Source organism: Pterocles gutturalis, unplaced genomic scaffold, assembly GCF_000699245.1.
Source record: "Pterocles gutturalis isolate BGI_N339 unplaced genomic scaffold, ASM69924v1 scaffold9364, whole genome shotgun sequence".
NCBI lineage: Eukaryota > Metazoa > Chordata > Aves > Pterocliformes > Pteroclidae > Pterocles > Pterocles gutturalis.
In genome coordinates this window covers 59-23,622 of record NW_010128164.1, presented here as the reverse complement: position 1 = coordinate 23,622, position 23,564 = coordinate 59, and the positions used below count along the sequence as shown (strand labels likewise).

The window sequence follows — 23,564 nt, the reverse complement described above, 5'->3', positions numbered from 1 at the left end:
CTGAGACCACGGTGGGGCCTTGTGAGGGTCTGCACTGTTGAAAGAAGGGGGCTGGCTCTTCTCTGCAAAACCTTGCCCTTCAGCTTTTCATCTTGCACATCAGACTTCTCAGTTAAAGAGAATCATGATTCCTATATTGGGTTGCAAATACAGAAGATGTGTTTGTTGCCCCAGCTGAAGTTGGAATGCCCTTCAAAGCAAGTTACCTGACTGCTGGACTCCAGGGTCAGATGAGATATTTTCATTTGCTTCAATTAAAATCACATACTGAGAAATTTCCTCATAGTTCAAATTAATTGCTGTTCTCAGCTGACCACTTCTTGGATCCAATCTAAAATGACCTGAAAGGAAATATATGCACCCTCATTGTTATAGCTACCATTTCACATGTGTCCCTCCTGCCTCTTGTGCCTTAGTTGCACTTAGGATGCTTCCATGGGTCCTCTACTCTGAAGAATGTGAAATACAACACTTCCACCGGCTGAGCAGCAAAGGAATCGCAGCTGGGGTCCTACCCCAGACCAAACAGGTCTTAAAGGAGCAACACACTTCAAAAAGAACTGCAGCTTCTTGTTGCACAACTTCTTTCTCACCGATTTCCAAGTTTTCTCTCAGTTTCTAATGATTTCCTTTTTCGTGTGCCAAATGGAGTCACAGCACAGCACATCCACCGCAGAAGCTGAAGGAGGCCAGATACCCTGATACAGGTGCAAGTTCAAGGAAACGATAGGCTAAAAGTGATTGTCAGGGAGGATGCTGCTCGCTAACAACTTCTATTTTGGCTCCCTCAGCCTGCAAATTATCCTAACTTAAGACTACAGGAACCCATTTTCTAGCAAGTTACCACCACCTCTTTAGTCAAAGATGATTAACAAAATCCATGCTGAAGAGCTCTGAAAGAAATGCTTTGTATACCTTTTTTTTTAAAAAGAGGCACAAATTTTTATCCTTGCTCTCCATCTCCTCTTTTACATGCAGCAAGATCTGCCACACAAAAGACAGGTCATTCTGTTATCTTACCTATTTTAACTTGTAAGGGAAATAGTACTTACCTTTTTCATTGCCAGATACAACTGTGTAATCAATCAGTTTTCCCGAAGTTTCAACCACAGTAAAAGTGTAAATTAAATAATCCACTCCTGTGTTTTCCAAAACGGAAACGCTAATACAAAAAATACATGATAAATTACAATGTTAAAATTTCCCAGCGATTGTTCACTGGCAGGATTTAACATTTAACTCTTTAAGAGCAAGTTCTTTGTGGAAAATCCTGCCCCCTCGGCTCTAGCTGTTTGCTAGAGCTCACTGACAATCAGAGTGCAGTGCAAGCCCTACTTTTCTAGCCAGAGATTTGCTTATCCCTGAGTAAAGACTAAGGAGTAATGTTAACTAGTTCACAAGAGGAAAGGGACTAAGAGTCTGACTTATGCAAGCTGCACAATAAAGAAATAAAAGGTGATGCCTCACATCACATTCACAGAACCACTGACAGATTTTCTTAGACGTTTTAAGAAACCTGATGTCCTTCTGCATGGAAGAATATGAAAATTAACTTCAAGTTTCAACTTCATTATGTTTTTTGCTATATCTTCCACTACCTGGAGAATATATACCAATTACATAACTTAATATGAAAGCCTCACCTGATTTCACTCCTGTTAAACCGAGGAACAAATGGACGGTTGTCAAAAACATTAAGAGCAATCACAGCAGTGTCATTTAGAGATGGAGAGCCTTTGTCCCTAGCCATCACTGTTAAATGGATCTCTCCAGACCTAGGCAGGTTTCCAGTTGTAATTATTTTCCCCTCACTCAGATCTTCTATCAGGAAGAAAGGGCTGGAGTTTTGATCGGGGAGGATGTAGTACTCAATAAGGCCATTTTGTCCCTGCCATAAAAGGAACACAACTTCATGTAACTATTGCTTGCAGGACCACCTTATTTCAGTACCAAGTCACATAGTACCGACTCACCAGAATCTCAACATTTCCATGCTTGAATGGACAGAATGCCAGAGACATTTTAAATAACTAGAGAGAACTCAGCTCAGAACTACTTTGTGCTTAAGCTGTAATACAAGAGCAGCAGCAGGGAAAAGGGCCAATAGGCAGAGCATACACAGACCCCCCCCCCCCCCAATCAATTTTGATGTTCCAAGATCCAAAAAAATTCCCATAGCAATACTAAAGAAAACTACACGCACTGGGAGTACATTTTGAAGGGCAGGATAAACACTGAAAGAAGAGATTTGTCAATGTCTAAACGTCTCTAGTGAATTTATTTAGATGGTAGGGCAGTTGCTGATAAAAACACAAAGCAGAAGAAAACTCACAAGCAGTTGGCCAGTTACACAGTAAAAATGGGAAAAAAAAGTTCTCTAATGAAAATAAGTTAAGGACACACGTGGAGGGGGACAGTCAGAATAGTAAAAGAGGGTCATATAAAGGTGTGATGTCAACGAGAATAAGCCAAAGTCCCTTGAATCCTTTTCACATCTTGAGGAGAAGCACAGCCCCCTCAGTGCTGTGATGGGTAAGCCCTATTCTTGTCTGCCACCAGAGAGCTGGACACATTTTACTCTATGCGCATCACTTCACTTTCCCAAGACAAGCCATTTTGACAAACCCTTAGGGTTTGCTCTACTGCACTTGGCTCTTTATTTCTGAAAAGCATTGCATTCTGTTCTTCCCAGGCTCTGCAGCATCAAACCCTGCCATGAACTTCTCTTGTCACTAAGTAATCTGTGGATTTATAACTATTTCGGGAACAGGGAGGAATAGAGAAAAAAAAAAACCTAATAATTTCAGGGCTGGACTCTGCCCCAGAATCCTGAAAGGGTGGCACGTGAGGATGAGTGCCACTCTACATGGCAGAGGACCAGGCATATTACCTGAAGGATGAGTTTCATTAGGGTCTCAATGCAGATATCGCAGAGTCCCTCAACTTTCATCAGCAATTTCACTTTTTACACAAAATAATTGAGAAGGATAATAAAAAAGAGGCCATTAGATTATTTGCAGCAATATACCACAGGCTATTTTAACAAAAATTATGTGTGAAGAAATAGGAAGGCACCTGCAACACCTATTTTGTTGCTACTTTAAGATGTTTAATGTTTTAAATTATATAATTAGTAGTGATGCTGTCATGGTGATCTGGTTGACTACTGGATATCTCTGCCAGTGCCTGGATAGTACTTAATAAGTGCAGTACAGATATATCAAACAAAATTACTTTTAAAAATGGGGACAGAGAGAGTTAGCTGGGGTACCACACTTCAGAGGCATTTGGTAAGCAGACATTTCCATGTTCAATCCACCTATATGATGTTTAGCTTTTACAGACTCTTCTACTTCAGAAGTTCAAATAACTTCACGGACACTAAGTTGCTTCAGTCCTTGTATACTTCTGAAAGACTAGCATAATATGGGGGGAAAATTAAGGCAAACATAGCTGAAGAAACATGCGGAGTACATCAGTGTCAAGGCAGAAACATGTCAAGTCCTAATTTCCAGTTCCCAGTGCTGTTAATGAATCAGAATTCACTTTCTGCTACATTTGGCATTTCATACCTAGAGAATGTAGAAAAATATATTTGGGCTGCAGCTTAAAGCAGTGTCAAAATCAAACAGGAATAGTTACCTGATCTTTGTCGGTAGCGCTCACAGTTACGACATGAGCACCTACAGGATTTATCATGTTTATAGAAGCGGAATAGGAATTCTGACCAAATACTGGAGCATTATCATTCACATCAATCACTAGAACAGTAACATGAGTAGTTGCCTAGAAAACAAAATGGTTTCATGCATTTTAGAATATTTAAAATGTTTCAGTGATATTTTTTGTTATTTGCATATGCAACAAAAACATAAATTAGACTTTGAAAATACTGTAATACAATATCGTGTTAGGTTTAATTCTGTGAACTCAAAATCAGTGATTACTACAGGATTTTAATACAAGAGAGGCAGGAATTCAATGTTGCAGTAGGATTCTACTTTTTGAAAGGTATCTGAATGAATAAGAACATGATGTGTTCAGGAGGCCAACATGTCCTACACTGCTGCAGCTAAGGAAACCACACGTGTTGTAGTTCTGTTAAGTGTGGTTACCTTTCAAATAAAAGAAATACATCAGAACTAGAATAATTTGATGAAGATTACTTTTTCTCCCATGAAAAATCATCATGGCAATCACAGTATTAACAGCAGCAGACAAGGATTCCAGTTCCCCAGCAAGGGTAAATCTGCAAACAATCTCAGTCAAATTCTATGATGCATGATTATTAAGTATTTCAACTAATTATGGAGTATAATGCTACTCAGCAACAGACAAATGTCACAAAAGTCCAACCCTAAACATGATTAGGTGACAAATTTATTCTGCACAATAAATGTCTTTGATAGATCTCCCTCCCAGTAGTTCAAAATCCACTCTGAATAGACGAGTCACTGTTCATTACAATAATGGTCTTTTACCTGATGGAAAGGGGCAGATTTATTGTTGACTGCATTCACTATAAGGCTGTAAATATTCATGGTTTCATAGTCTGGAGAGTTCTTTATCTTAATGTTGCCATGTATTTCATCTATTTCAAATACATTTCCTCCACCACCTGAGATACATTTAAAGAAGCATTATTAATTAATACATCTTAGCAGCACATAATTAACTACACTCTTAAGTTATATGTTTACTTGTGTCTTGAGCTTATTATGATATTTTAAAAAATGTTTTAGTGTAGAAGAAAAACAGAAAATATTTTGAGTGGATGAGCATTTGAAATGTGAGCCAACAGAATGGGTTAACAGGTTTTGCAGATACATCTGTCACACTCAAAAAGTAATAGTGCTTGGGGCACGCAAATGGTGACGGACAGCACCTTGGAGTTCTGGGGCAAATCTCTGGAAGAAAGTTCCTCCAAGCCTGTCCAACTCTTAGAAATTAGAGGTGTTCTCAGGCACTTTTACACTCCTCTGACCTTCCGTATGTTCAGTCTCATGTTTTCTGGTTGCAACAGTCATGAAGCACTGTAACAGGACAGTGCTCCTGCCAAGATCGCTAAGAGGAGATGTCACTTAATTTATTCTGTCTCTAATGAAGGTCAACTGAGTGGCACACAGATCTGAAGAGAAATAATTTTGACTGCCAAAAGAACTGGCAGTGACTTTTACTGGTTTTGGCCATCCTTGTCCAAAGCCACCTCAAAGTCTCTACGCATATTGGAAATAAAAGACTCTAAAAACATATAAACTGTATACACATGGCTCTTGATGGTCCAACACAACAGAAACAACTATTTCAACTCATGCAGGCTATGGCCCGGAAGGGTCTGGAGAAGGCACTTTATATAAATAGCCTGGGAAGAGATCTGAGCTGGCAGAGCAGGCGACCTGTTGTCTGTTGTGGCACTTCTGCTGCAGAGGTAAAGGTGTCTAGCACAAAGGTAAAGACAACAGCTCTCCAGTGGCCCTCCATAGTGAATCAGGTCCCTGACACACTTGTGATACTATTTACATCTGCTCCTAGGAGCTGTGAAAACCTCACAGTCCACAGGCTGAGGAGAGGCTTTATTTAGCAGTGTCTAGTACCTGACACAGGCACAACAGGTTCTACAAGGCAGGGATTAATTAGGCTCTAGATCTTTATTACTCATTCAAGAAATCTATGGGCATTTTTTTCATCTCTGCTGATTGCAGCTATGGCAGTGGAGTAGCTAAAGATTTTTTTAAAAGCTGATTTTTAACAGAATTAAGAATATGATTAAAAAAACAACAATTTGTAGTTTCTGCAAAAGAAATTCCTACTCATGTGTTTGAAAGCTGTATGAGCATAAATCAGTAAAATACCAAACCAGGTAAAAGTGCACCTTCTTGGCTTATGTGGAAAGGGGTTAGGAGATAATACACAATGCTATTTATGCTCATAACAGCATAAACAATGAAGTGACAGTGAGAGAATTCCTTGTTACCTGTAAGGCTATATAGAATAAAGGAGTTGTCTCCTGTATCTCTGTCTGTTGCTGTGATTTTTCCAACTATGAATCCCACAGGAGCATTTTCATTTACACTGAATTCAGTCACTGGGTCAAAGACAGGTGGCCAGTCATTAACATCAATGATCTTTATGACAACTGTGCAGTAACCTCTTTTCTTCTCAGGGATTCCATCATCTTCAGCATAAATCACAAGCTGTAAGTTGCACAATTATTGGTAATGAGAAATCATATAAATAGGTACTTGCCTAAGGATTTAAAAATCTGGGTGAATTTTAAACTTTGGAGAATTCTTAGAAATGTAAACTCAAATTCTGAGTTCACCTCAAAATGATTATTGAAACTTAAAGAGTATTTGGTCAATAAAAAAGTCTTTCTATATAGAACCAACAAAATCACCAGTATTTTTGCTTGAAGCAAAATAAGATCATAAAAAATATCCAGCAGTGGCAGCAACAATAAAGATTAACTGAGAACTGTATCTGCAAGATCTCAGTCCAGTCCAGGTTCAAGCAAACAGACAACTCTGAATACATGAGCTGTCATTTTGAAGTTAGTTATTCATGTGCTGAAGTGTTTGAGTTTGTAGGACAGCTGAAGAATGAGCCTTGCTTGAATTTCATTACAATCTAAAGGCAATATCTTGCTTTAATAATGCATCACATCTTGAGATGCTCGCATTCTGAAACAATGCATATGTTCAAGCAATATCAAGCTAAACAAAAACAAAAGCATCAGCTGTTACCTTTTTAATAAAAGACTTAAGAAATCTAAAGCAAACCGTATACTCAGTAGGTTCCTCTTCATAATCAAAGGAGACAGTAGAGTAAAGAATTCCAGTTGCTTCATCTATCCTGAATTTTAGTCCATCTCCACTGAGAATGCCATACGTTAGGAAACCATTTCTACCTGTATCATTATCCTGAGCTCTCAGCTGGACAATCTGAGTAGCGGGTAAATTCTGTGGATAAAGAACAGATTGAGTCTGTCAGAGACTTTGGTTAGCTGTGATTTCTTGAATTATGTGAAAGGGGGGAAATAACAGACACCGTTACACTTAGAATAGTATAGACATTTTAAAATCAAAATTATACAACTCAGTACAGTAAGAGAATCTTTTGTGTTCTCTAATTGACAGAAAATAATTATTTCCTCCCTTACATCCTACCCACAGCAGCAATCTTCAGAAAAACAAAAATCACCGTGATTTCAAACAGGCCAAATGTTAACCTCAAGCATCTGATTTGCTGTTGAGGAATTATTCACGTTTCATAGCCTCTGCTCCTACAAACTCAATCGACGTTCTCACTTCAAAATCATGTTTCTTTCTGAACACTATTTGGCTAATAATTACTCTTTTCAAAATACATAATCTATTTCTTCCTTTTTAAAAATGTTATTTGCATTAAGGTTGACAGTAAATACCATGTTTCACGTACACAGCCATTTCAGACCTGGTCTGAAGTTATTTGATGCAACAGGGCATCCAGCAATTCCTACTGTGTAAATATTTTACATGAAAATAAATTTTTAAGGTTGGGAAATATGATTCTAACTCTTCTCCATTAAACTAACTGGGAACATTAAAACAGGTGTCATAATTAAACCTCTATTTAGCTCAATGTTAGAAATGGACTAGATTTTAAATCAGCTGTAGCTGTTAATGTCTGTGAATCAGCTGGGAGTCTCAAAGGCAAGGTACGTGCTATATAAAATATAAACACCAGCAATGTGCTGCTTTTCAAAAAAGTAGCTAACAGATTAAAGTGTGAAAAGTGTTCTTTGAAAATTGAAGAGAGAAATGTTGAGCTAGATGCTTTTGCATAATTAAATGCTGTGGCTTCTTTTATAGGCTATCATAACATAACAGCCACAGACTGAAAACTGGCTTGCTTTCTGCTACCGATTACTTTGTGTCAGGAAGAATCACAACAGATTGTACATGAGCAAGAGGAGAAATATTGCTAAATTAGAGACTTTTGCCTGACACTTTTCTGTATGAAGCTCCCTTACAAAAGGCTGTGTAAGAGTCTATGAGGTGCCCAGCACACCTACTAGATTTTAAATGCACATGAATATTCTCTGTGTACAAATACGCACAATGGAGTGGCTGTTTTTCCTTTGTGGAGCCCCTTATTAGTAAAAGATGCACTTTTCTGTCCTTCAGTATGCCCACACTTCGAGACCATTCGCTTCGTGCATTGGGATTTTCAGCTTGAAAGAAACCTTAAAACATCATATGGCAGAACAGAATGCCAAGCTTGTCCAGTTCCAGAATGTTTACTTGTATACTCACCAAAATATTTAATTATTATTATTTTTAAGATTTTTGTGATTCAGTTTGGATGACATTTTCTTACCTCTTCCAATCTTTCTTCTAGTAGAGAGGATGGGAAAACTGGAGGGAAATCATTTTCATCAATAACTTCCACATTCACAGAAACTTCATTAGCTATGCTAGTATCAGATGAATCTGTTGCTCGTACACTGAAAGTGACTGGAAAATCTTCCAGTTTCAAATTCTTTCTTGTTCTTACAGTACCAGTGGATGAATCAATAATGAAATACCCTTTTAAAAAAAACAAATTATTCTGTTTATTATTTTATTTGTTAAAACTGAAGATATGAACCCTTCAATGCAAACTATACATAATGTATAGGAATATTGTATGTTACAGTATTCTTCAAAGAACAAAATAAAATTCAGCACAGATTTATGAGAACGTCAGATGTATCAAGCACTGTAATTAAGAAAAACAAATAATTCAGAAGGTCAGAAAGGAACCAAAGTGTTCACTCCACCACTCTCCAATCAGAAGGCCTTCACCTTCCTCTGAAACAGTCAGATTATTTGTCCTTGCTTCAGTCAAATTATTTTACTTCCTATGAAGCCCTGCTCTTACTGAAGATGAGGAATTCTGCAAATAACTTCAAGGAAACCACATCTTCATACAAAACATTTTACAAAACAAACAAACAAAAAACCCCAAAGTGACTATGTTCAATGATACAATAAAGCCAGCTTAGTAAAATCAGTTTAGTAAAAAAAGACACGTGACAAAGCACTGATCCAGTTGTTCCCATGTAAACTCAGTCTATGCATTCACGTTTGTTAAGAAAATGTTGCAGAGTTAGTTTTTCTACCAGCAGTCTTTATGCTGAATTAGGTATTCTTTCTGCAGTCACTGTAACTTTATGCCTGATCAGGTACCACCTGATCTTCCTGAAGCTGACATAAAAAAGCATACAGCTGGTACAGTCAGCTCTGTATGGTGTGGCTCTGGCTAATCTGACAGAAATTCAATTATGTGCCCACACCTGATCCATATTGAATTTGTACATCTGGTTGATACACATCCAGTATTAATGGCTGTAGGATGGAGATAAAAGCAAAAGGAGAGGGAGAAGAAACAATCCAAAAACGCAGTGCTCTGCAGCACTAGTCGTTTAACACCCTCCTGTTATTTCGCATAAAGCTTACCATTTCCATCTCCAGATACAATACTGTATATCACAGGGACCTTATACAACACACTGATCTGCACAACAAATGTATCTGGCAGTGTTTTCTCACTCAGAGGGGGAGGCTGATAGACTGCTTCAGAGAACACCGGGAATGAAATGCTGATAGGAGCTATCGTTATTGACACCTGCAGAGAAAAGGACACAACCACAGGGGTTATGTTTGCAGGTTTAGCAGACTTTTCTATTCAGGTATGCAACAGCAGAAGTCCAGAACTTTGTCAGTAACAAAAAGCCTATGATTGCTGCATGCTGATTTTGACATATTGGCACCTTGAAGGCAGAAAAAGTTAGCGAAATATGGCAGCAACCTCATCAGTTTAGGTTCACCTGTATGCTTTCCTAAATAGAGAGGGATTCCAGTTCATCGCATATGATTTAAAAGTTCCTGCTCTGGTCATACATTCTCCAGTGGATGAATTTGTTGCAAATACAGACCAGTATCTCTTTTCTGAGAGCTGTTTAGCTAGACAAGTAATTTGATTTGAGATGTGCCGTGAGTTTTTTTTAATTCTGCTAAGCTGTGATATTTAGTGGCGAGCCAGTTACAAGCACTGTGTAAAAAATTCTTTCTTTTATCATATTTACATTTCTCAGTCTTCAGTTTGGAATTTAGTTTTTCTTATGTCATAGGAAAATAAACAGGAACCCCTATTTGCTGACTCCTGTTTATCACACACTTCCATTACATCCCCTCTGACTCCTGCACTCTTTGACCTTGCACAGAAGTCTCCACTAATCTCAGTCTAGAGCTTCTGTCTTTCTTTTCTGAAATAAAATAATCAAAACAAAGACAGGTAATGTGCCAGCAATTGCTATAGCAGCATAACATTGTAACTGTTATCATCTTGTATCCTTTTCCTGAAACAGGACTCTGACATTCTGATTCCTGTTTTGCATAGTTTTGCCTCACTAATACCCATTTCCTGGTGTAGTTACTCTCAGTTTAGAACAAAACAATCTGAGGAATAAACTGCGCAAGTAGACACTAAGGTAAAAATTTTATTACCTTTACAGAAGTTGAAAGAGGTGGCAGACCTGAATCTGTAGCAGTGACCATCAAGGAGTAATACAGAGGAACAGTCTGTTTGGATAAGTCTCCTGTCAATATGAGTTCTCCTGTGGTACTGGAAAGACTAAAGAGGCCATCTGAGTTTCCACCTGAAGAGACATAGAACAAGTGTTGGAGATGTTCAACGGAGCCAGCAGAGACTAGCAACTCAATTATATGCCCAGGATTTAAGAGACAGTTTGAAATCTTTAATTTGTGTGTGTGATTTGGAGTGAAACACCTGGCCTCTCGTGATTCTGCATCTGCATCACAGAATCATTTGGGCTGGAAGGGCTTGTGAAACCTCTAGTCCAACCTTGCACTCAAAGCAGGGCAATGAAGGAATTCAGAGCAGGCTGCTCAAGGCTTTGATCCATCAGGTGGTGAAGACCTCCACGGATAGCCTCTCTGGGCCACCTGTTCCAGTTATCCTCATAGAGGACTTTTTTCCCCCCCCATTATATCCAGTCAGAAGCTATCACTTCAATTTACAACCATTGTGCCTCACTCTTCTGTCAAGCAGCTTAGTTTAGCAGTATGCAAGTAACCCAGTAGTAAAGACCTTTACAATTTTTTTCTAACGTACCTGAAATACTGTAGAAAATGCCTTCATCGTAAGCCCTGCCTTCATCTCTTGCGTTGATGTCTACTACCAGCGTGCCAGCTGTAGAATTGTCTAGAAGAATCTGGTAATATGAGGGCTTGTCAAATATGGGTCCTTCTTCATTAACATCCTCCACCGTAACTAAGAAAAGAAGGTCCATGTCTGAGTGTAAATGTGAGTTCCACCTAAATGGTTACAAGCTATTTCTTCAGCTAATGTAAACCAGCACAGCTCCTCTGAATTGAGTTGGAGCTTTTTCAATTTAAACCAGATGACAATGTTGTTTTCTGTACTTCAGAACACTTGCCTTTGTGGATTACATTATTTACTGCTCAAGCAATAGTTTCCCACAATGGCTGCATTTCTGGCCAGCATACTGTCACTACTATCTGCCATGAATAATATCATCTTATTGTTTTGCCTGGCCCCCTCCTGTGTCCGTATTCATCTAGTATCTCTAGTATTTGGCTTAGATTGCCAGCACTGGGAGACCAGATTGCTTAGTTTAATATTTGTACATGACCTGGCACAATAGGGTCACGGCCCACAATTAGGGAAGCTGGCCATACAGTAACATAAATAACACAGAACAACAAGTAACGGGACCAATGCTTCCAGTCATACTGATCAAAACTAAGGCTAGCCAAAAACTAGGACAGAAGCTTCATAGAAATCTTTTATGTTGTGTTGGGAAAAAAAGATATTTTTTTTTTCAGGAAAAAAAACAGCAATCAAACACTGTTATTTTAACGGCAGTAAAAATCATTGTCAACATTTTTTTACTATCCTAGAAGCAGGCTTTCTGTAAACAAGCAGAAAAAGAACTAAATTAAGTTTTTGGAAACATTTTCAATCAAAATGTCAATAGGTACTCAAAAAATGGCATAGAAAAATTTGTGATTACATTGAAGTAAGTAATGTCAGTTTGTGTGAAAAATACTCGTTTTTGACAAGCCAAACATTTTTTTTGAGAAAAATTTCATTTGGCTATAATCACATTAAAATTTCTGAGAATTTACTTTAGTAGACTGTACTACTACTGAAGGTTATCTTTATGCCTCATAATTACACATGCTGAAATACTTCCTAATGGAAATGAAGGTAAATTTTCTGTGATAAACTAGAGCTACCTGTAATGTTTGCTGTGTCCTGGAGATCTGGCTCTCCAGGATTGAAAGCTTTCAGAATAAATGTATACTGGGAACGACTTTCATAGTCCAGAGGTTGAAGAGTTGTAATATTTCCAGAAAGTTCTCCAACATGAAATGAAGAAGCCTCTCCAATTACGGTGTAATGAATAACGGCATTGTACCCTATATCTTTATCTGTGGCTGCTGCACTCAGAATCTAAATGAGGACAAAAAAAACAAACCAGATTTAGAGCAGAACCCAGAGAGTGACAAAACATACACACAAGACTGGTATTTAACTATATGGTGTTTACTGACTGAATTACTCGTGTGGCCATTGACTGCATTGCTAGATCACTGACACAGCATACAGCAGGGCTGGTACCAGACATTACACATTCTTAGGTGGTACCTCTTCCCTTGACTCCTGTAAACCATTAGTTCACGCCTGCAAGGCAGATATGGAGCCACAAATGGATACACTGGAAGAAGACAGAAAACCTTAAGAACAGGGGCACGCTGGATATATGCACAACATCTACAACATCTTTAAAACGTGCTGTCCTGTGAAAACTAGATCCATGCAGTGTGGCATCACTGCTGGGGACAGGAGGGAAAGGGAGAGCAGCACAAAGAGAGCTTGAGGAAGAGCCAGTGGGATAGGCACTCCACTATCATATAAAATTAAAATGCTGTGTGATTTTACAAACTCCGTAAGTAAAAATATATGCTCACCAATGCACAGTCATCATAGATTACCACCACTTCCAGGTTTACATAAAGAAACAGCTGCAGAACAGCCCATTTATTCTTAATGCCACATACCACATGTGGAGGCTCATTTTCTTTTATGGTCACTGAGTACGATTTCTGAGGGAACACTGGTGGGTTGTCATTCACATCTTCTACAGTGATGCTCAGAACTAAGCTTGCAGATTGTGGTGGTCTGCCAGAATCAGTGGCCTGTGAAGAAACAGCTTGTCATTAAATGCAGCACTATGTTGATACAAACTTATTTAATCAGTTGAATTTTGTTCAAAAAATTGTGAAAGAAAACTTTGTCTCAGAAGACTTTCTGCTGGACCAGTTACCACCCAGTGACATTGCTCCAGCCCTGTGCTTGATTAGGTGTTGCAGGTCTTCCTGCAGCTGGTATCCTCACCATAGCTCATGCTCTGCCTCATTTCATGAGCAATTAATCAAATGCTCAAGCCTGGATCCTGGTCAAATATGTCATGTGGTCAGATGTGGTCCGAAGCAACATAAAACCATGGTATAAAGATGCGTATCTGTGATGTGGCATTTAAAAGAATAAGGAAATCCCTTGCATTTTGAGGGCTTCAAGTGTCTACAAAGCAAGCTGTGAGAGCAGCTAGTGTGTGGCAAATTAACAGTACAGTTTTACATCACACTAACATCCGCCATAGAAAAGTGCTCATCTATAGACACGTATACAGTTCTCAAATAGTGTTAAAAACTGTCCACTTTTTTTAATTCTAAAGTTTTCAGAAGACACTGTTCAGTTTTTAATACGTTTCCTTGTTGTCCTGAACATGTTCCACAAATTCCTTGACCTGTTAAAGTAATTTAGTCAGCAGTAAAGATTTCCTTAAAATATATTTGTACACGATGGCCAATGCTGGGACGCTTCTTTGTATCCACAATAATCTACCTGATTATTAGCAGTAAAAATCAATGAAATGAGCTAGAATAAATAGATACCCACATGAATGTTAGATAAAACTTTATACTTTTTTTTTTAACTTGGAAATCTATATTTCAGGTATTTTAAAAAGGTCTAAGAACATATATTATGAAAAATGAAAAAATAAGGGAAAGGGACAAAATATAGATTAGCAAAGCAGTAAAAACAACACAGTAGTATGGCAGCTGCATGGTCTAAACTGGACTCAGGAATGCTTTGCAGATTTCACAGTAAACTATCATGTGACTATGACCTTTAAGATCTGATGTTCATGGGTCATTTATTCACTAATACCAATTTACATAGCAGAAAACAAAGTTCTGGGCGCAAAATGTAACCAACAGTCAAAATTAATAAGTTCTAATGGAATTCACTAAGATTGTTTTTCTTATGATACCACGTTTTCTATTTTTTATGTTGAGAATTTTGTGAACTTGCATCAAATTTGTCAACTTACTATTATTTTCAATTCATAACTGTCCATCATCTCTCTGTCCAAGGACTTTTTTGTCATCAGCTTGCCCGTGGAACTGTTAATATGGAATATTCCAGCAAAATCATCTTGCAGAGAGTAGCTTATAAATGCATTAACTCCTATATCCAGATCAGTAGCAGAAAATATGCCCAGGTCTAGATTAGCTACATTCTCAGGAGCTGACAGGTTAGTTTGAATCCATGTTGAGAAAACTGGAGGATTGTCATTGATGTCATTAACTCTCACAGTTACCTGTATTAAAAAAAAAAAAAAAAAAAGACATATTTGAGCTGCAGAAATAGCATCCAAAGGAGAATTTTGATTCATTTTAGTTTATGGAAGCCTACAGGAAAAAACACCCAACTAATCAATAAAAGCAAAAAAAATCTCACAAAAACCAAAGGGATACATAACAACTTAAGCATTTTTCAGCATTTGAGCATTTTCATTTTCACAGCTTCTGCACCTCAGCATTTTTATATTTTTTTTATTCTCAACTGCTACAAGTGAGATAACGTATACTCTGACTGGAAGAGATGAGCAGAATTAATAATATGGGGCTTTTTGGCTCATCTACCTTGTGCATTTGACAGAGCAATACACAGAATCAGTTTCAGTGTTAATCAGCTTCTCTAGTTATGAGTTGTTTGCAGAGGAACTCTCAGAAAGTGACACAATTTTGAAGTTGACAATATTTCAAGATGGCAATATCTTCTCAAAAAAAGGGAAATTAAATAAAAGGCTCTCAAAATACTCATGCTTACATAACAGATGATGCTTATCTGGACATTACTTAATTTTTAAATATATTTTTAAAAATATTTCATATTCCTTTTAAAAAGATAATTTAAAATGCAGTATACTGTACCAAAGCAACAGCTGTATTGGGTGGCACCACAGAATCAACAGCTTCTACAACGATGCTGTATAGGTCTTTGTCTTCTCGATCCAGCATGGCAAGAGCCACAATGTTTCCTTGGTCACTAACAGAGAACTTGTCACTATGAGATTTCAGAGAGTACACTACTTGTATGGCTGCGCTTCCAGTCAAAGCCTTCACAGAGCCAACAGCGGTCCCTGACGGTTCATTTTCTTGAATGCTGAACTCGTAGCTGGAGCTATCAAACATCAGTCCGAAGCTAGCATCATTCACCAGCAAGTACAGAGTAACAGAGGCTAATATGGAAAACAAATTAAAATAGTGAAGTTACTGCTAAAATCATCACAATCTGTGCTCTATTTCCTTAATTTTTTGAGGAACTAATAGAAAAGGACAGAAACTGGCAAGTAGGAAAGAGGAACGAGAAGAGAAGAAAATAAATAAAATCAATAGTAATAAGGATTAATATGTAACACGTAAAACACTATGCGTTTTTACACCTAACCTATGTTCCAGAATAACCACACTTCACAGATCACAGCAGTGTTGCTTCAGTTTGAAAAGAGAGCAAGGATCAGCAATTTGAAGTTAATGGGATACGCAGGTGTTTTCCACCCCCTAAATATCTTACATTAAATTGCTTTGTAACAAAAGAGAAGGGATATACATAAAACCATGAGTGAAAATTCTGTCAGGGCCACTCATCCTATTTTAAGAAAATCAGTTGTTTCTCCTGTTCATGATAAATAAAAGCTAACCCCTAAAAATACATGAAAAAATTACAGAAAATAACATGTGGCTGGATATTTTTTGCAAGAGCAGAGACTTGTTTGGAGGGTTATTTGCCAGTTTCTAATTTGTTTACATGTTTTTAACTTTAAGAAAATAAAGGAAAAACTAAAGAGAAATAGATTATATCAATACTATTTTAATACATCTTTTTGTAATGGTTACTACCATGAAGTCCTGTTTTTTGTACCATAAGCACCACTGCAAGAAATAAAAAAAAATTATTTCTAACCAGGATTACTAAACCAAGCTTTCTGGTTAATATGATCAGCTGGGAGGAAATCAAAAGGTAAAAAACAAATATTCATCATTGCTGAAATGCAACATGGGTTTTAGCCCTAATTCATTTTGACTTGACAGCGATGGGATTAATGTCAGATTTCAATGTTTGCAAAGGTTACGTTTATGTGGGAAGGGGACAAAAAAAAAAAAAAAGATATAATTTACCATTTGATGTAAGCTGAGGAACTCCATGATCAGTAGCAATAACTATCAGTGTAACAACTGTGTCAGCTGTGATATGGTCCAAGTTACTGCTGAGGGTGATTTCTCCAGTGTGGTTATTTATACAGAAATCATCAGAATCATTCATGAGGCTGATTAAAGAGAAATAAATGTAACATACACATTAATGACCTTGGAAGTACCATCTATTTACCCTTACCTTCTGTAACAAGCACTCAACAGACAGTATTTGCCTATTTATAAAGGATGGCTAAGCGACAGGTTTTAATTGCTGTGTCATTAGCCTAAATATATTGGCCTCTTTATTTCCAAGCATGCCTTCCGTCATGAAAAAAGGCAGCATTCATGCCTTCAGTTCCCAAGCCTTTGATCCTCCCATGGATACAAGGCAGACACTGCACACACAGCTGCATATTCAGCAATATAAGAAATCCAGGTGACATTCATCTGAAGACTGCTGACCAGCTAATTCCTAGTGTTCTGCAAACTCCCAGACATAACTGGAATGCTCACAAGAAAAAGTAATGTATTTAAGCCAGAATGCCATCTCATAGTTAAAAATATTATCTTTCAAGACACTCGTTTTAAACACCCATAGTTTACTGACTCTTTCGTCTGTCCTCAATCTATACTTCTCATGTCAAGGTATCCTGGTATTTTCCATGATATAGGGCTCATACAAAAATCTTTCTCAATTTTTTAATACATAGTGCATTCTGACAGTTAGTATTTCTTGATCGTCTCCCAGCAAACAGAAAATGTGTGAAAAGACAGTCATTTTTGGAGATTCATTTACTTCCTACTCAGAAACTCCAACATATTATTCAAAGTTTCAGAAACTCAAACAAGTCTTGGCTTTTGGTTCTTGTTGACAATTTTATAATTTGATTGCATTCTCTTTCTTACAGCATAATCATGATTCAATAAGCTGTAAAACACAGTAATGACTGCCCTTTTTCCTAAGTTTAAAAATCATTGCTTATTGTAGCACTTGTAAAATATCTAGGAACAGGTCTTATCTTCTAATAACCAATAAAAATACTTTGTGAGAAATAAAAATACCCTTCTGTTTAACAAAAGATACTTATTAACCTCACAGAAGTTTACCTGTATGAAATGACAGAATTATCCCCAACGTCAAGGTCAGTAGCAGACAAGAATAGTACAGACGCTCCTTCTTTTGCTGTTGCTACACGTACACTGGCTGAGTATCGTGCTTTAGTGAACTGAGGAGGGTTATCATTCACATCTAATACTTGAATGCCGACATATGTGAAATTCTGGTGTGTGACAGCAGAAAACCATGATTCAGAAAATACACACTTAAATTTATGAATAAAAAGAAGGTGCAAATAAAGAATAATGTGTTCCTCTCTATTACCTGCCTTTGAGGTACTCCATTATCAGATGCCACCAAGAGCAGCTCATACTTCTCTTTAGTTTCTCGGTCAACATAGCCATTAACCAAAATGGTTCCATCCTAGAGAAGGTAATATGGTTCAATGCACAGACCATTTTGATAACTCTTGTACACCAAGTTCTCAAAAAAGTGAGGGACTGAAATCCTCTGTTCTCCTTTGGACAAATATAGTTCATATTCCAAGCAATGTCTGATCAGTAAGTCTTATTTTTTTGAACACTGACATATATTTCTGAACTACAGAGCATGTGTTGGTTTTGATTTCATGTGTACTGGAATGATACTGCCTACTCTTTTTACCTGATGTAACTTACTACCTTAAGTAACTTCATGAAGAGCAGTATCTATTTTTTTTTTTTTTTTAGCAAATCCAAACGCTTACCTGTTGGATGCTGTACGGATTATCCCCATCCCCAGCTGATAAGTAATAAGTAATTCGTGCATTCTCTCCTTCATCCAGATCAGTAGCAGTCACATGCCCAACTACAGCAGGAGCACCCAACATGTAATCTCCCTCCAGAATTGCAAAACTGTATGGCTGCATCTGGAACTCAGGGTTATTATCGTTGACATCCAGAACAGTGATGTGGAACAAGGCACTTGAATTAAGCCCATTCATTTCAGCATCAACTGCCCACACCTGCCAAAGTAAGAAACAAAAATTGAATTTCAGTTGACTGTGTTGCCATTTTAGCCACCTGATGAAGGCACAAAAAAAACTTCAAGGGAGTGAAATATAAATGAGCCAAAGCTACTGAGTCTGTCCCCAAATTTACTTGTAAAGTGTATCCAGAAGCAGTCTCCCTGTCCAGTTCTGTGTTGTTCCTTAATGAAAGTATTCCAGAGATATCCACAGTAAACAGGGTACTGTTATGAATAAAGTGTCCCTGAGAAAAGCCAGCCTAAAAAGAAAACATAGTTCATTTAAGGTTAAAATGATGAATATTTAAGTTAAAAAAATAATTTATTAATACCTGACATTTCTATAGAACTTCTCGTTGCAGAAGTACAAGTGCTTTGCAAGGTTTAATAAATGAAATGTTGCAACATGAGATATGGGAATAATGGACTTCTTTGGCAAACAGAAACTGGGGTAGGTGGAAGCCCTTGTGGGCTTCCCTATTTGGGTCCTACATACTCCATTCCTAAAGCTCTCTAAGACCAATCCTCATGATGCAAGGAGCAGCAATACACAGTTCAGTGCAGTCTGAAGTGGGAGAAGCATTTATGCTTCTTTAAAATTGACATGAGCAAAAATATTATAGCAAATCAGAAATCTCTTACTCCAAACCAGCTCCCCAGTGCCATGGCTACATATGAAATTTCTTTATAAAACAAACGGAGAAAGAAATTACTTTTCATAAAGCAGAGGGAAATTGTAATTTCCTATTAAAGAAGAAACTATATAAGCTTTACAAAGTGCCTTTCTCCCTGACTAAGCTGATAGTAAGGGCAGGTTGACTGCATTACAACAATGCACTAACAAATATTCTCAGATAGAAGCAAGTTACCAAGCAATATTAAACCCGAATTGATTATTTTGAAATAATAAGCAATAACAAAGAAAAAAAAATTTCTCTCTATCTGGTGTGATATACATGCATTCATCTCATATGCATATGCACAGAAAAAAATCAACTGTCTCTGTCCTGGATTACATATGTATAGGGAGATAAGCTCTCCTTAGCTTCTCTGACATAGCCAGTAAACTATTTTGTACAAGGTCTTAACTTCCTTGGATAAGGAAGTTTTATTGCTGGCTCCATATAAAGCAAGATGAAGTTTTAGTGACACAAAATGTATTTATTGCCAATCATTTAAGAAATCTCCCTTTGCCCATCTAGTACTATGCTTTTTTTGCAGGTTAACAGAGAAAAACGTGATTTTGATTTATCAGGATAAGTTTAATTTGGTACCTACCTCATCCTTGTCAGTAACACTGAATGTGTAGATAGGACTACCCTTTTGTAGGTTTTCAAGCACAGATATATCATAAGCTGCCTGATTAAATTCTGGTGGGTTGTCATTGACGTCTAGTACATGCACAACAACAAGTGTCGTAGTGCTGAGACTTGGCTGCCCTCCATCTGATGCTTCCACTTTTACTTCAAATTGCTTTATGGTTTCATAATCCAGCTGCTGGCTCAGGCTGAGCTGGCCTGTGGTCAAACTGAGAAGAAACACCGGTGAGGAGGTTGGAGGTTGCTGGCTAACAATTCTGTACTTCACGAGAGCATTGGCCCCAGCATCCAAATCAGTAGCAGATACTGTCAGCAGTGCCCTTCCAAGCACTTCGTCTTCAGGGACACTCACTTCGTATCTGCTTGATGAGAAGACTGGAGGATTGTCATTCACATCGTCAACGATGACTGTCAAATTGAGAGCCGTAGACAGCCTGGGTTGGCCTTGGTCACTAGCAATCACTGTTAAGTTATAGAAGCCTTGTTTTTCTCTGTCCAGCTCCTTTTCCAGCAGAATTAATCCCGAGGTGTCAATATCCATTTTTCCTTCTCCGCCTTTCAAAGTATAAACCACTAATCCATTAAGGCCCTCATCCACATCCGTAGCTGACACACTGGTAACACTAGTTCCAGCTGGCATGTTCTCCAGAATGGTAACTGTAGTGCTGGTTATACCAAACACAGGACTATTATCATTGACATCTGTAACTTTGATAAACACTGTAGCATAGTCAGTAGCATTTCCATCTGACAAGGAAATATTTAGTATGTAATTTTTCTGGGATTCATAGTCCAGTTTGGTTTTTGTCAAGATGATTCCATTGACATTGATGTCAAATGTAGCAGATTCCGTCAGTACTTGAAATGTAACCGGTATATGGGGATTTAAAGACTCATACTCTACCTGTGTAAGATACAGCATATTGTCCATAAATAAATCAAAACCAATAACCCACTGTCTAAAAAAGAATAATGGTTTTAACTATGTCCAAACTAATTTTGTTTGGTTTTTTTTATTTTATTTTTTGATCAAAATGATGAGCAAGTTCTAGAAAATGCCTTTATGACAGTTCTCTGATAGGAATTTTCCATTTCCTAGCTATATCATGTCACAGGGTTTTACATTTATCACCAACACGAGTGAACATTGCCTGTCCAAGCCCTTGGGCCACTATAGGCTTTGGAAAATGTCCAAAGTCAAAAACAGGCTAACCATGAAAGTTTACTGTTTGGGAGTGGTGGTGGTGGTGTGTGTGCTGTTTTTTCTTTTTGTCATTTTTCTTTGGTTTTTGGTTTGGTTTTTTTAACATTAATGGTCACAGATGCTGTTTAAAGGTTTGCAACGGAAGGACTAGGTTTCGTGGGTGATAGACTTATGTGAGGGATGGAGTCAGTAGATAATGTATATGAAGCTTGATATGCAGAAAAGAAAACACAATATCTAGTTATCCAGGGATAGAGACGTTTAGAGCACATATATTACAGGATTTTCTTGTAGCTGTCATGTCCTATATAGGTGATAGAATAAAGTGTTCTTACTCTTGCTACTTCAACAGGACTGTCTAGCTCTTCTTCCACAGACACGTTATATGTTTTCTGAATAAACTGTGGTCTGGAATCTCCAGCTGCTGAGATTTTTACTGGCACTGATGAACTTCTTGGAATCATCCCACCTGCAAACAAAAGAAAACAATCCTCCCAGCAGATGCACAAAATACCTTCTGTCTTAAAAAAAAAACCAAAAAACCACACACCAAAAAAACACCACAAAACTTTTTCACTGGTACTTTTTTTTTTTTCTTTTAACCCTTACTGCTACTATTATGTTACTGCTGAGAGGTCCTAACCAAGATCAGTTTCATGTATTGGGTGTTACACTTACAATATATGAACCTGAATACACACAACAGCATTAACACAGACAGACAGACAGACTAAAGATGGACTGATGAATCTCTTTTGTAACCGCATTCCCTCCAATACTCATTTTATCCACGCAGCCATAAATTTGAAGACACAGAGTTCATATTGACCAAGTCAGGGGAAAAATTGTGAGGTTGAAAAACCACTTTCTATGCTCGTGCTACCAGGAGTGGGATACCATTCCTAGGTTACATTTATCTCTGTCCTCATCCAGACAAGGAATGTTCATCAAGTTCTCTGTTATTCCTTCAAAGCAAAGAAACCCTCAATAAATATGGATAAGGAAACAAAATTGGTGCCAGTTATCCTAAAAATGGCTTTGGCATCTCCATTTTAGTTTTTCAATACCCACGTGGATGTGCAAACAAAGACCAAGTTATTGATCACATTTTACTTTCATTTTGCTCCCTGTTGACTGATGACTGAATTATCAAGTCCTAGCTTGTGCCTGGATCTCTCCATTCTATGCTGTGCAACACCAGTCAATAATTAAGTTAAAGGAAAATGTGAGTTGCTTGTTATTTTGTACATTCTTCCCACAGCCCTAAAGAAAACTTAGATTTGATATAATAGCATCAGCAGGAGGCAAAGTTTTACCAGAGATGGAGCAATTACTTTGGATGAACAAGATAGCTTTCTTCTTATCTTCAAACAAGAGCAGATAAAAATATATGGTATTTTTTAAATAAAGTCTGGGAAAGTATTTTGACAGCATTCCTTCAAGTGAAAACCAAAACCAAACCAAAACCCATCACTGGAAGTAGCTGTGTTGACCTATACAAAATCTTGTCTTACCATCAATAGCTGTTATCCACAAGACAAAGTTCTTAAGCTGGTTAACTCCTAATGGGATTACTGTTTTTAAACTGATTTGTCCTGTGGATTTATCCAATTTAAAGTATCCATCTTCACTGTCATCAGCTAAGATAAAGCTTATCTCTCCATTTATACCATCATCCGGATCAGCAGCAGCAACCTGGAGGAAAAAAAAAACCAAACCAAAAACAAAAAACAAACTTTAGTTTCTTTTGCTGTTATCAGGTAACACAGAATTGCTTATTTTTGTGCAGAGCAAATAATTCAGGTAGCAGAAAATTACAAATTACTTGTGTTTTTTCTCTCATTTATAGTAAATAATAGATCTGGATAATTTTATATATATAAAAATCAGCTAAATATAGCCACAGTAAAATTGTTATACCTTTAACTGACTGTCTACTGCCTATATGATTCCTGGGTTAAACCTCAGTAAGAGTGTTTGCTGTTCGATGCAGACACAGGGTCATTCCAACAGTGAGAGTAAAATCCTGCCACTGTAGAACACATGTGAATGACACCAAGCCTGTATCTCAGAAAGCTTGTTTCATAGTAATTAAAGTCACTAGATGTAGATTGTTCAAGAGATTACATCAGCAGCCATTAAACCAGTACCATCTGTGTATGAGTTTTGATAGTGACTCCCTATATACCTCAGCTCCTGAAGCCATTTTTATCTTGGTTTCCTGTTTTATTTGGTTAACTGGGTTATTATCTTACAAAAAGTATATTGTATCTAAAAGTTATCCCCAATGTTCCAGCACTCAGCAGCCTTTCAAACATTTTTATGATTATTTCAGTTTCTGGACTCTAACATCATTGAGT

The 23,564-nt window shown here is 37.5% G+C and overlaps 1 protein-coding gene across 1 annotated transcript in view; it reads right to left on the bottom strand.

Moving 5' to 3' along the window:
* The window catches only part of LOC104460750 (protocadherin Fat 4-like), a gene marked incomplete at both ends in the record, with an annotated part of 28,766 nt that extends 5,867 nt beyond the window's left edge, over positions 1-22,899 (bottom strand). The window contains 23 exons of the mRNA XM_010079512.1: positions 207-341; positions 1,053-1,162; positions 1,644-1,888; positions 3,643-3,786; positions 4,482-4,618; positions 5,975-6,194; positions 6,780-6,959; positions 8,359-8,567; positions 9,480-9,648; positions 10,530-10,681; positions 11,158-11,316; positions 12,306-12,522; positions 13,131-13,268; positions 14,468-14,737; positions 15,354-15,661; positions 16,602-16,750; positions 17,727-17,899; positions 18,001-18,099; positions 18,422-18,679; positions 18,816-18,941; positions 19,960-20,904; positions 21,540-21,673; positions 22,719-22,899. Of these exons, the coding sequence (XP_010077814.1) occupies positions 207-341; positions 1,053-1,162; positions 1,644-1,888; positions 3,643-3,786; positions 4,482-4,618; positions 5,975-6,194; positions 6,780-6,959; positions 8,359-8,567; positions 9,480-9,648; positions 10,530-10,681; positions 11,158-11,316; positions 12,306-12,522; positions 13,131-13,268; positions 14,468-14,737; positions 15,354-15,661; positions 16,602-16,750; positions 17,727-17,899; positions 18,001-18,099; positions 18,422-18,679; positions 18,816-18,941; positions 19,960-20,904; positions 21,540-21,673; positions 22,719-22,899 (4,858 nt within the window). The remainder of the gene's footprint in view (positions 1-206; positions 342-1,052; positions 1,163-1,643; positions 1,889-3,642; positions 3,787-4,481; positions 4,619-5,974; positions 6,195-6,779; positions 6,960-8,358; positions 8,568-9,479; positions 9,649-10,529; positions 10,682-11,157; positions 11,317-12,305; positions 12,523-13,130; positions 13,269-14,467; positions 14,738-15,353; positions 15,662-16,601; positions 16,751-17,726; positions 17,900-18,000; positions 18,100-18,421; positions 18,680-18,815; positions 18,942-19,959; positions 20,905-21,539; positions 21,674-22,718) is intronic.
* Positions 22,900-23,564: the final 665 nt, after the last annotated feature.